The sequence below is a fragment of the Phalaenopsis equestris genome, unplaced genomic scaffold, assembly GCF_001263595.1.
Source record: "Phalaenopsis equestris unplaced genomic scaffold, ASM126359v1 Scaffold000540, whole genome shotgun sequence".
Lineage (NCBI taxonomy): Eukaryota > Viridiplantae > Streptophyta > Magnoliopsida > Asparagales > Orchidaceae > Phalaenopsis > Phalaenopsis equestris.
Genome location: NW_018164980.1, coordinates 2,036,207 through 2,050,781, shown reverse-complemented (window position 1 = coordinate 2,050,781; position 14,575 = coordinate 2,036,207). Strand labels below are relative to the sequence as shown.

The following is a 14,575-nucleotide window of genomic DNA, read 5'->3' as shown; positions in this document are numbered from 1 at the left end:
TTATGCGTGTTTATGCAGCTGTGGTTTTATGAGCGCACACTTGTGATAGCCTCGGCTCATCCTGACGCCAGACCTCGTATGTTGAGGTGGCCAATAAATACAAACCCTCCACCTCCAAAGATCCATTTAATCTTTAAGCAGCTTAGTCCTGTACAGGTGAATGATATTAATATCTGTTTTAAGTTCAGAATATAATCATTAGTATTTTGCCACCTTATTTAACTCTTATGATGAATGTTTTTTGCAGGTTCTTGATTCTTTTGTTGATTTAATAGACGAGGAGCATAATTTACTTGCCCCTCTAGTTAGCCCACTCTCGTCTCCTGCAAATTCAATTGGAGAACCCGAAATTCACACTCACCAAACAACACCAGAGTCTCATGGTGATATTCCTTTTGTACATACTCGCAGCATCCCGCCACCCACACAATCACATTTGGGTTTAGAAGAGATGTGTCAAACTCTGAGAGAGCAACAACAAATTTTAGTTCAATTGAAGAATTCAATAAATAACCTAAGATTTTTTTTAGAGTATACACTGATAGAGGTGAAAACTGACATCAACGAAATAAAGAGAAAAAAAATAAAGTTCTCATGAAATCTCCTGTAGGTTCTGAATTTACTGGGAAGAAAGATAGCCCAGAAAAGGAAGAAGAACCACCTGCTCATATTGAGCAAGCAGTGGGGACCCGATATTCTTGAAGCAGAACAGTCGATAAGTAGAATGACTGTCTTCGATGAAGCTGCACCTGATAGTGAAACTAATAAAGATGTCGGGGAACCTGGAGAAGGCATCCCTAAAGACCTAATTGGTAGTTTAGTCCAAAGGATCAAGTCCGGAGGAGCGAGGAAAAAGAGAATGGTTAGGGTGGTTATCTCCATTTATTGTTGTAAAGAGAAAGAAGCTGGAAGAAGTTCAGTCCTCGAATATAGATGATTTAGTACAACATATTTATGAGTATTCCACGCCGATTACCATACCATCTCCACGGTTCGATGAAGCTAGGGAAAAGGAGGCAGAAGAAGCTTGAGAGGAGGTACAGCCGAGCGCAATTATTCCATATGAAGGTACCCTCCCTTGTTCAGCCGTAGAGTTCCCCAGCAGAGAACTACTACCATTACACATGCAACAGATGATCGATAGCTGTTTAAGAATGTACAAAGAAATGTATGTACAAAACAAAACATTTTTTCTGTCGATTGTTTATTAAATCTAATAAATATTGTTCAATCAATTTGCAGAGATGGCATAATAATTGCTCAGGGTCATATTTACATTAGTGTCGAATACATTAGTCGAATTGACCTGGAAGCACTTTGGGATAATAAAGAAATAGGGATAGAACATGTAGATTTGTTTGTCATTGGATTTGATAACCGTCGGCGTCAGTCCCCTGATTCTTTTAGACCACATTTGTACGTCTCTCCGGCACATTGGACAAGGAATAAAATTCCTATTAATGTTAACTGTTAATGCTTTTTTTAGCAACATTTATTTTTTATATGCAGGGGTTTAGATAACAGGTTCATGCTCTTTTTAAACTCATTTAGGGTTTATATACAGGGGTTTAGAGACCATCCTCTACGAGATATTGTTGCCCACGTCACAGTGGAAGCTGTATCTCAGGCAGAGGCAATTTTAATTCCAATTGTTAATAATAGACATTGGACTCTACTTGTTGGGATCCAGAAAAACTGCAAGTGGAGATTCTACGATTCATTACCTAATAAAATGAATTTGGGAGTCACACGTGACGTGGTAAAATTCTAAGTCTTATCTAACTAACAACCGACATAAACTATTTATTATTTCACTGTTTTAAACAACAATTTGTATTACCGGATAAGACATCTTCGTAAGGACGCCGGGAATGCTTTCCGCAGTGACCCGAGTAAATGGGATGTTAGCACGACTAGAGGAATTCCCACACAAACTAATAGCGTCGACTGCAGTATATTTATTTGTAAATATATAAAAACAATTGTACAGAAAGTCAAGATCAACTGGAAAGATTTTCAAGACTGGCAGGCTGAGATGCCTCGGTTTATGGCAGAGCTAGTATATGAAATCTGCAGATACAGATCATTTGGAGAATAAATGTATTATCTGTTTGATATATTGTTATTTTGTGCAGGTTTATCTTATAAGACTAAGTTGTTTGATATATTGTTATTTTGTGCAGATTAATTGGAGAATATATATATTATCTGTTCGATATGTTACTGCATGTTATTGTTGATGTATTGTTATTTTGTTAGGTTATTCCTGGGTTATTGTTGATGTATTGTTATATTGTTAGGTTATTCTAAGGGTATTGTTAGGTTATTCCTGGGGTATTGCAAGGTTATTCCTGGGGTATTGCAAGGTTATTCCTGGGGTATTGCAAGGTTATTCCTGGGGTATTGCAAGGTTATTCCTGGGGTATTGCAAGGTTACAGTTGAGTTACTGTTAGGTTATTGTTGGGGTATTGTTGGGTTATTGTTGGGGTATTGCTAAGTTATTATTGGGGTATTCGTAGGTTACGGGTGATATATTGCAGATACAGATTATTTGGAGAAAAAATGTATTATCTGTTTGATATATTATTATTTTGTGCATGTTTATCTTACAGTTGAGGTATTGTTAGGTTATTCCATGGGTATTGCAAGGTTACAGTTGAGTTATTTAGGTTATTATTGGGGTATTGTTGGGTTATTGTTGGGGTATTGCTGGGTTATTCTTGGGTATTCTCAGGTTATTCTTGGGGTATTCTGAGGTTATTCTCGGGGTATTCTGAGATTATTCTTGGGGTATTCTCAGGTTATTCTCAGGGTATTCTTAGGATATCCTTGGGGTATTGTCAGGTTATCCTTGGGGTATTCTCAGGTTATTCTCGGGGTATTCTCAGGTTATTCTCGGTGTATTCTCAGGTTATTCCAGGGGTATTCTCAGATTATTCTTGGGGTATTTTTAGGTTACTCTCGGGGTATTGTAAGGTTATTATCGGGGTATTGTTAGATTATCCTTAGGGTATTCTAAGGTTATTATCGGGGTATTCTAAGGTTATAGTCAGGGTATTGTAAGGTTACTCTTGGGTTATTCCACAAGCAGATAACAAAATTCTGTACTCAACAGAGGTGAATTACAAACCATATATCTACAACTTCCATTTGGAATAATGTTATATGAACTTGTACATTAATACAGATGAGTTAATGTGGGCATAACACGTTATAATAGGTGAATTATATTGGACACAGAGCATGTTGGATTTGGTTTGACAATTTCCTGACTTAGAGGGTTTGACGCCGCAATCGTATTTGCGTCGTAATTCCTGTGCGATTCTTGTGTCATATATGTTTCTTGATTTTTTCCTGCGAATAGTGGTAAAATAATAAGACAATTAATTTTGCATATATTCGTTAGTATATGGAATGTAGAATGGTAAATATATGTAATGTAGAGATATATTTCTTTAGCTCTCTTGTTTTTTTCCCAGTATTCTTTCAACCTCGCATTAGAAATACCTTTCGGTCTCATTTTTGCGGGATCATTCACATTGCAGTCACTGTTATGCGATTTTCTCTTTTTGTTTGGCCTATTTGGTTTAGGACTATTCCCATCTAATATATCTTCAATACCTTTGGACCCTATTTTCAATAATTCAATTATATATGTCTCGACGCGTTCATTTCCCTGAGCTATATTAATTAATTGGTAGGTAAACTTTTGAGCATGGGACCGAAATAGGATTCCTCTGGAAGTTGTTCCAGACATTTGAACCCGAGAATTTTTCATATGTTTGTATCCAAAACTATTATAGATATCTTTCTTTGCCTTAGCAGACCATCTGAATAACAAATATTTCTCAAATATCTTTGTTATATTATTAGCATTGAGGATGCGTAGACAGTGAGAGCAAAGCAGACCTGTCATTTCAAATTTCTTGCAACTGCAGGTGATGTCGCAATTAAGTCTATCAAATGTAACAAGTCAGACTCTACTTATGTCCTGATTATCCAAACCTCTACTATAGAATTCGGATGGACTCTCAACTGAGGAATCGACTGTCAATCTACATAGCTCGTGAAGTAACTCTTCCTCAAACAGAGAGTAGAGTTTCCGAGTATAATATGTTGCAGCTTACTTCAACACTAGGCTTGTTTTAACTGTCGGTGCAATAACATTTTGAAAGTTTTTTAAGTCTTCATTATTTTCGTTCCTTCTCCATGACTTCATAATATTTTCTAGCCCTAGAAAACAATCTGTTAGAGAACTAGTGGGCTTAGATGCACCATAACAAACATTATTTGTGGACTAACTTCTTTGAGTAGACAAGATTCTCATTCCAAAAATTTCTTTATTGAATGCAATTGACCAGTTATGTCTTATACGGTACAATACATTTAGCCACATGATGTTGTGCAGGTTTCCTTGTTCGATCATTAGAGCCCAAGTAACCCCAAGTAACTTCAAACTCATTTCAAACTCATTTTCCGAATCACACTTGCTCATGCATTTATAAAATAAATTGTTAACGCTCTTGTACGTCACACCGCAATGAACTTTCGACGAGAATTTCTTATAGATATATCATTGACATAATCTAAGTTTTGTGAATGGAAGACAATCAGCAATAGCTTTTATCATCGCTTGATCCTGATCTATAAACATTGTAATTGGATGTTTATAATATAAACATTGTAATTGGATGTTTATCATCCATTATACGAATGAAGGTTTTGAAAAACCACTTGAATGATTCTATCGTCTCGTCAGATAAAAAATTAACTCCGAATAGAACGTTCGCCAATGGTGGTTAATCCCAATGAAAGGAGCACAACATAAATTATACTTATTCAAATAGTAGCTAGTGTCAAAAATGATGACATCTCCAAAACAATCATAATCTAGTCTGCAAGACCCATCACTCCAGAAAAAGCTTGTAAGTTTGCCCTCCTCATCACTTTGGAAATCCCGTGCAAACATGCTATCTTCATTTTGGCGCTCCATGAATAATTGTAAGAGAGAGTTGGCATCACCCTGTTCAATTCTGCTTCTTTTATCCCTTTGAATGAAGCTGTATGCATCTTGTCTAGTATACTCCAATTTTTCAACACCACCAACCTCTGTAGCAAGTAAATTGAATGAATCAGCTGCTCTAATCCAAGAACCTGTCATTGATCTTAGTAAATTTGCATTTAACTCGCTAATCCTCTGACTGGAACGTAGAAGGTGCTTGTCACCGGATTCCGCCAAGGGTGGTTATGACTTTCAACAAATTTCTTTATGGTCCAGTTGCCATCAAGATCAATAGCATAGCAAACCATTACTTGACAGTCAGTCCGTGTATCCGCTTTTCTGTACTTCACAGTAGTGGCTAGCTGCAATTCTCTTTTATGACCTGATTTTTCACAAATATAATTCTTCGACTTAATTTGTTTGGATTTAGCCCAGCAAGTTGTGTGGTCCTTGCGTACAGTGAAACCAACATAATGTGCATAAGCACAATAATGTTTGCAAGTCTCTTCCTCATTACGGACAACAGTATTAAGAAAGCTACGAGCAATTGGATCATTGCAATCTGTTTCTGCTCTAGATATCTACAAATTTAAAGCATACAATAGAGATAGTCAGATAAATAACCCTAACCACAGAGTAATGATGGAATAATCTAACGACAATAGAAATTCACAGAAAATTTTACTTTTTCTAGAGATCTGGTGGGTTACTTTCTTGGGTTATTCTTAGGTTATTGTTGGTCATTCAATCAACCCGACAATAAATAACCCTAAACACTAAATAATGATGAAACAACCTAACAACAATCGAAGATTCACACAAAATCTCACTTTTTTTTTAGAGATCTGGTGGGTTTATGCGCAGATTATTGTTAGGTTATTGTTGAGTTATTCTCGGATTATTGAGTATTGGGTTACATGATAATGTGTACTAGTTTTGAGCACCTTGGATTCATGTTAAAAAAACAAGAATATAAATGCAAGAAAAATTTGGGTGGCTAAAATTGAAAGGTAACTCAAGAATATTTATAAGAGGTTGTGAGATGGATAAAAGGCTAACTATATAAAACAATAATTAAACTGGAATTCATTTAAGTGTTGGACAAAAAAAGAATCATTTATGAACTAGTTGATTGTGGCAAAGATGAAAATTTTAAGATGGATGTAGAAGAAAACGATAAATTGTTAGAGAAACTCTGAAAGCCACTTAGCCCAGATAAAATGACAAAAATTGATAAAATATTATAGAGTATATATGATGGAGGCTAGAACTCTACTCCATAAGGCAAGGACATAAACATAATGCAATGAAATTAAAAAAAAATTAATAAAATAAACATAACGTTGAAAAAGCCTCCAAGAAAAGGAGCAGATTAGATAACACTTCATTTAGCACTCAAATAAATTAGTTGAGAAGAAGATAATATAAAACTAACCCAAAATATTAAGAATAAGACTAATAATGATAATAAATTAATATATTTGACCAAAAGTAAAATCATTTAAAAAAATATTCTTTACAAGGACAGCAAGTCCTTTTGAATTCAAATAACAATTTGTTTAAATGATTTAGAACCAAGATGCACATTATAGTTGCTAATAAAAATAGTGCAACAAATCTATTTATAAATCACTCAAATCTAAAATGCATAAATATTACTTTAGAAAATTGTTTCATAAAGCATATCCACGCATTAGATTCAAAATGTACCATATTAACTTAGCACGTCAATTAATGGAGTTCTAGAGTTCCAAAACAGATTGCAAACGCATTTATAATTTTCTAGCGAATTGGAACACTATTATCCTGAATTTGTCAAAAAAAAAAAAAAGAAAAAGAAAAAGAAAAAGCTTCTTAGTTTGTTCAGAACATGATGCTGAAGTTCAACATGCTGGTGGGAGAGTTGGAATACAAACAAACAAAGCAAACATAAGCAGGCAAAAGGCATGAGACAAGAGGTTACATATAAAAGACAATGGAATCCAATATCATTTCCATCTATTGAAAAGAGTACCTGCTTAAGGTTAATTGAGGGAAGATAACCATTGATGACAACCACATCATAATCAGTTAATGCTGCAGAAGCAAAATCTTCAAACAAGACTTTCTTCGAACCAAAAGCAAGGCTTTCTTCGAACCAAATCCAAACATCAAGAGGCCAAACCCACACCTGAAGCAAGTAAAAATGAAACAAGAAATGCTTAATTTATTAGGGTTTTGAATAAGAATTTAAGAACATACAAAAGTGAACCATAAATTAACTATAGACTAGGATACTGAGAATTTAGCTTATAGCTTAAAAGTCATTCAAAATTTGAACCACTTAAACTTTGAATCAAACGCTTGCCTGGATGGAGCCCGAATCAAACCAAATGGGCCTATCCATGAGCCAATATTATGAATTGGACTTATTTTCTATCCAATTTTAAGCTATACATGATCTGACATATATCGATCACAAAAGAAAATACTCATGAATTCAATCAAAGATCAAAATCCCATTGATTTGGCATGCAAACCAGTACATGTTAAAAATATTTCCAAAAATGTAATATCTCATAAGGAACTTCCTAACGATCAAAATCATCTCCATAATATAAGATAAACATAAGCATGAGAAATAATTATATATAACTTAGGAATATCATAAAATGCATAATTCAATATTCAGAAAGGCATGGTCGCCTACAAAAATAAAATTAAATGAAGCTTGTTTTGAGCAAAGAAAATATTAGTAACATTTCCTTAACCTTCCATATTGTTTTCTAGAAGATTGTCCAAATTTTCTTTCTCCATGCATTTATCTCTCTACCAACTTAATAAGATGAGCTCCATTTATTGCGGTGTGAGATGAAATTTATTCAATGTATTCTTTTAATTCTTCATGAGTTTTCCAAAAAATTGTTGGTACTTAAGGCATTTTCTTTTTCCTCACTCTCCCTCTTCTTCTTTTTCTTATTCTTCTACCTTCCTCGTTATACCCTAGCACTCTAAATATCCCTCTACAACTTATGCTCACCACCAAACTTCGCATAAAATTTCAATGATTTAAGCATAGACAAAGCTTTCTATTTATAAACATATTTTGTCCCAAAACTAACTTTTTCATGATTATGCTCTAAGGAAGAAGGCTTACAAATGAGGTGTTTTCTAAGGATTTAAGCCGTAAATTTTTATGAAGATGTTTCAATTCATAGTTAATGTAGAATTTGAGAATAGAGCATAATAATACTATTGAGCAACAAAAATGGTATAAATATATGATAAAAGGGGATAGAAAATGAAAGATTTAATACCCAAAGCTTTCCTAATAACACCCAAAAGATAATAATATAAGGCATAAAATAAGAAACACATATAAAAAAATAACATTAAAAGCAGCAAAATAAATAGAAATTACTTCTATTAAAATAACTTTTAATACTACCCTTTAACTTAAAGCATAGATGTCAATCATATTCAACTTGGATTTGAAGTCATCATACAACGGTTAGGGAAAGTTCTTTGCGAGAATATTTGTGAGTTGACCACTAAATAAGACAAATAGAATACAAAATCTCCTCAGAATCGAGCTTATCCTTACGAAGTAACGGTCAATCTCTACATGAATGGTGTGACCATGTTGAACCAGATTATGAGCAATGCTAATGGTGGCTTTATTAACACGGAATAGTTATATAAGAGTAGAGACCGACATGTAATTCCAGAAGCATGATGCCTAACCAGAGCGTTTCACAGATTCCCAAAAACATGGAACGAAACTCAGCTTCTGCACTGCTTCAAGCAACCACCGACTTTTTCTTGCTTTTCCAGGTGACAAGGCTTCCCAACACGAATGAGCAATAGCCCGAGATTGAATGCTGATCATAGACGAACTTGGCTCAATCAATGTCAGTATAAACTGCAATAGAATGAAAAGTGTGGCGCGAGAATAACAAACTTGAGCTCATTGTGTCTTTTAAGTAATGGAGGATGCGGTGGACAGCTGTGAGATGGTGCTCATAGGAATTATGCATGAACTGACTTACAATACCAACCACATGGCAAATATTGGGATTCGTAAGGGCGAGATAAATGAGTTCTCTACATGATGTTGGTAGTGTCATGCTCATAGAAGCAACATTAGAAACATCAACCAATTTCTCATTGGGGTCTATTGGAACAACCACTAGTTTGGAAAGTAGAAAGTTAGTCTCTGTCAATAAGTTCATCACATATTTGCACTGGAAAAGGTAAAGGCCCCGAGAGGGCCGGATAACTTCCATGCCTAAGAAGTATCGAGAGACCCCAATTCCTTCATTTCAAAGAATGCGGGGAGGATGCCTTCAAGATATTCCAAAACTGACAGATCATTACCTGTAAGCACAATATCGTCGACATAGACAATTAATATGACAATTTGGCCACTAGAGGAATGTCGAAAGAAGAGAATATAATCTGATGGGCCTGAGAGAACCCATGGCCTACTACTGCCTGTATGAACTTGTCGAACGAGGCCCGAGGGGATTGCTACAGTACATAGAAAAACTTTTGCAGTCGATACACTTGTCGCTGAGAAAAAGTAGAGTTAAAGCCTAGAGATAGAGATATGTACACCTCGTTTGTAAAATTGTCGTTACGAAAAACATTCTTGACATCTTGTTGGTGTCAAGAATGACCAATCCAAATTCACGGCAAGAGTTCAAGGTCTGTAGCTTCTGAACTATGCATTCCATTTTAAAAGTTTAACTAATAAGATAAATATCAGGCACTCAAAAATATAGTTGGTATTTTTGGATTTTCTTTTAAAAATACACACAATAATTAAAATTATTAAGTACTACCACAATTTTCAAATATGTCTTATAGGTTCAACTAAAATTATCCTTAAGTTTTTTTTCCTTCCTTCCCTGGCAACGCACCAGAAAGCTTGACGACCCCAACAGCTACCAACACTTTAATGATAATTTAATTTAACTCACAATCTCCACCTATGTGCTAGGATTCTTACGCAAGTGAATGTATCGCTTTCGTAATATAAGACTTTACTTGAGTTTGGAATGTCGATCTCACAGGGAAGGTGGCAGAGATTTCGTATTAATAACAACCTAAATGTGAATTCTAGTCTACTACTTTCAGATCCTAGTATGAAAGATCGTTAAATATGTTTTTTCTAACAACTACTCCTAAGTATATTTCTACCCCTAAGTTAAACTTGCTAGATCAATTAAACAGATGAAATTCAAGATTGATAAAGGTACTTCTCTCTTGTGATTTCCTAGGTCTATTGTAGGCGTTAATAATAAGAAATGTAATGTGCTAGTGACAACAAAAGCATAAAACTCATTTACCCTCTTTCAAGTGCATAAATGAGTATGACTCAAATTTACGTGATTGTTTCCATCTGTCACCCGTGAAACTACTAGTTCAAACTATATTGATAGGCATCTCCCTAAGTTGCATTGCCTCATAACTCATCTTTCATAGTCATTCGCAACGAATTTTAACAAGTTATATGGTTAACACAACATGTAAATTAAGTCTAGAGATATACTCATCACATAAAAATAAAGATCAATTCAAAGCATTCACAGCCCTACAAAATCTAACTTATCTTTCACAAGAAAAAAATATAAGAAATCTACTCACTTCACATGATAAACATCAAAGAAAATTTCATTCAATCCAAATAAATTAACTAAAAATATGTTTACAACAATGATCAAATAAGATTACACACGATACTTAATTTTTTTTCCTCTGAAAAGAGAAGCAAATTCCGCGATATGATGTTTTCTACAGTGCTACACAAGATGTGGTTGTAAACTCTTTTACAGATTATATCAAATTCCTCACTCATATCTCTCTAGAACAAGAGTTTCTACTCCTACCTATTGTTATTCGAGAATTCCAGAACTTCAAACTTCTTCCCTACTCCTAAGATTGCCAAAACTCCCCGTCTGAACTTTTAGGGCCCGTAAAGTAACTCCATGAGCCGTGCAGAAAGTAATTGGCTGAACTGCAACACCTAGGCGCCTAGTCCACGGCGCCTAGGCGTCAGGCTCTCTGTCTACTAGAAAAGCTTGGGCGTCTAAGCGCCTAGAACCTGGCACCAAGGTATTCAATTGCAACACCATGACGACCAAAAGTGGGTGCCTAAGCGCCAGACCACAGTGAGCACATTTGCTACATTTGGTTATATTTCACTCCAATACGATCCAAATTCGTTCCAATGCTCCTACCTATTATACTTGCATCATAAACATTAAAATAGCTTTCCTTAAAGCGCAGTGTCATTCAAAAATATGTGTAAATAAAAAAAAAATTAAGTGTATCCAATAATATTAGGAACTATAGGAGTCGTCAGTAATTTTAATAGTATCTCTCCCAATGCACGGAGAAACATTGAAAACATCCGGTCATATAATATATAAAACCTGAATCAATAATCCACGGATTAGAAGAAGCAAAAAACAGTATCACCGGAATGTTACATTGACAAACACCGGAGGTCGATGTGCTGAAAGATAACTGACAAGATCCAAGTAGTTTAATCAAATGCTCCATTTGCCTCTTAAAGGAGTCTGGTGATTCTGAGATGTTCCTAGTGGGAATTGGTTGTGCTATCGTGTCTTCTAAGGCCGTAGTAAGACCCTTAGCAGTTGAGGATTTGGTTGAAAGTTTATACGTTAGTTTCCCGTAAAATTTCTAACACTTGTCATGAGTATGATTGGGTTTGTGACGGTAATCAAAAGTGAATTTATTAGCCCGTGATGACGTAAAAGAGGGTTTAGCACTATTAGAGATCAAGACAAATGGTTCAACTGAAGGAGTGGAAGTATCAAGCATGACAAGTCTCTGACTTTCTTTACGATGTACCTCTGTGAATGCAATACGAGCTGAAGGAAGGGTATCAAGACCAAGAATACCCCGGACTTCTTAGAGATCCTTGTTTAGACCTACCAAGAATAGGAACACACGATCCTTTTCCACAATTTTATGGAAGAGGGAAAAATGAACCAAAAAGTAACATGTGCAGTCGTAGGAGAGATCGCATTCCATCTATAAGACCATCTAGTCATTGTAATCTTGGGTTATGGTCCTTGATCCATATTTTGCCTTGTGGATCTTCTTAAAAACTCATAAAGCTGGCCCGAGTTTCCTTTGTACGAGTAGGAATCTCGAACTACCGTCCATAGTGCAATTGCAGACGAAAGAGATAGATACAAATGATCAATCCTAGTCTCAATAGATTGATAAGCCAATACATGATCATGAAATTCTCCACTTCCCACGCTCCAAACATCAGGTCAGTTTTTGGAGGTTCTCGAATCATCCCTATGAGATAGCCAAACTTTCTGCATCATTTAACAAATAATGACACGGCTTAGGCCCATTGGAGAAAATTAGAGCCATTAAGTTTATGGGTAGCGATCAAGAAATTTGTGTGATTTTCCAGGCCTCCAGTCTGCAAAAGGATTGTGGTCAGTGTCGATCCTCCGATGGACTCAAAGTACACCGTCGAAAGAAGACTTGGGGGTGAAGTCCGCAATGATTTGACAGACCCAAAGATGAGGTTTGGATTCCGGGACATAAAGGTAGATGGTCCCTTATGCAACAGAAAAAAAAAATGGGGGCCCGTAGGTGACGTTTTGACCGGTAGGAGGAATCTCTGTTGGCAAGAGATCTGATTCGATAGACTGGAAGGATATCAAGCCGGCAGGGAAGGTTAGGGCTTGCAGCTGAAAGAAACTGCAGGAGATATAACCTACAGCAAACAGCGGCTGAAATCTGAAGGCCTGTAAGAGATTTAGTCAGCAAGGAGACTTAGAAGTTGACCTAAAGGAATTGGCAGCTGGAGGGCTTGCAGAAGAAGGTATGCATGAAGGATAGGAGGCTAGCGGCAAAAAAGGTTGTCGGAGAAGGCGTGCAGGAAGTCCCGGCGACTAGGGTTTGATTCGTGACTTTGATTAGAATTTGGGAACAGATTATAAATTTATGATACAAAGGATATAAAAAAGGGAAAGATATAATACCTGAATTTTTACTAATAACAGCCAAATGATTAAAAGGAAATGCATAGATTATGAAATACATATAAAAAAAAAAACAACAAAATAAATAAAAATACCTTCTAACAAAATAACTTCTAATATTTATGTAATACATACATTTTTTCGAATGATACGATTTTTTTTTCAAGGAAAATTAGGCAGCAACAAATGATCTAGTTGTACTTATTTTAATATAAAAATCATTAAAGCTTCAATTTTCTTACAAATAAAGAAGCAAAACCTTCCTCACCCTCCCTCGCAGGTAGTGAAAGCAACTAAGTCCCAATAACTAATATCAATTTAAATTATTTAACGCAAGATGTTACAGCTTCAATAATAAATAGAGCCATGTGAACCTTGTAACTTGGGATAGTGAGTTGTCACTCTCAAAAATCAGATCCTAATTCAATAATTCCAAATTATCCTCCCCGAAACTCCACAAAAAAACTAAGGAATGGAACATAAAATTCCAGAAACCTTCACTTCGAAGGGCCAAGGTTAGCAAGGCTTTAAACGACTTCATAGGTCATGAAATTTATAATATCAAGCTTTCAAAGCAAACAAAAAAATCTTTAGAGAACAAAATTGCAGACCTCAGCTCAAAAAGCCACTGGGAATACTGGCCCTTGTAACTCCTCAGCAGAGCCGCAATCCCTGCCTCATTTTTCGGACTTATTTCCGATGCTGCTGCTCTTAAAACCTAACAAAGATCATAAAGAAAATCCATGCTTCAACACATTATATCGCAAATTTAAAAAAAAAAAATCCACAACTCAAAAAAGCTGCAAATAATTGGAAATTCCAATCCGGAAAAGAGGAAAGGATGGCATAGATTTGAGGTAGGGTTCCGAAACCTGCTCGTCAGCAATATCACGCACTTCTTACGGCTTCTTCCACCAAGCTCTCTTGCAAGAAAATAATTCCTGGAGAACCCGAACTCTTCCTGCTCCTCGCCTTCCCCGTCTTCCGCCAGCGACTCAAAGGCATCGAGGTCCATTAAATGGCCTTCCGCTTCGTCTCCGATCGTTAGGTTTGCAGCAAGGGGGAAAAGAATTTAGAGTTGGAACCTGTTGCCCTAAATCAGTAGGAACGGGATACAAAGGGAAAACGGTTTCCCGCGCTTTTTCTCGGGCCGGCCTTTTAAGATATATCGGCCCAAGGCTTTGTGCTCACCAATTCCACTCTTGAAATTTTCGCTTCAGCTCCACTTGACACAAACCATAACTAATACAAAATTTGTAGATATTTAATTAATTGATGCTGCGTTGGCTGGTTTTATCAGCAATTATACTATGCCATAACTATAATGATTGTTGTTAGGTTAATGGTGTTATTATTATTATTACTACTGTGGAATATTCTTTTTTGTCATATGTTCATTCCGGCCAAAAAAAAATTGGTAGATTTATTCAATAGGTGTTAATAGCATGTATTGTCCCTTTTTTTTTGCATAAATTTTGTTCATTTTTAACTTGATGGTCACATTATTACTTTTAATTAAGAAAAATAAGAGATGAAAGAAGCTGTAAATATCCCTAA

The 14,575-nt window shown here is 35.7% G+C and overlaps 1 protein-coding gene across 1 annotated transcript in view; it reads right to left on the bottom strand.

Moving 5' to 3' along the window:
• Positions 1–14,159, bottom strand: part of LOC110029006 (origin of replication complex subunit 2-like) — a 29,296-nt gene extending 15,137 nt beyond the window's left edge. The window contains 5 exon segments of the mRNA XM_020731102.1: positions 7,018–7,119; positions 7,122–7,173; positions 13,630–13,736; positions 13,891–13,906; positions 13,939–14,159. Of these exon segments, the coding sequence (XP_020586761.1) occupies positions 7,018–7,119; positions 7,122–7,173; positions 13,630–13,736; positions 13,891–13,906; positions 13,939–14,033 (372 nt within the window). The 5' untranslated portion in view covers positions 14,034–14,159.
• Between the last annotated feature and the right edge of the window lie 416 nt (positions 14,160–14,575).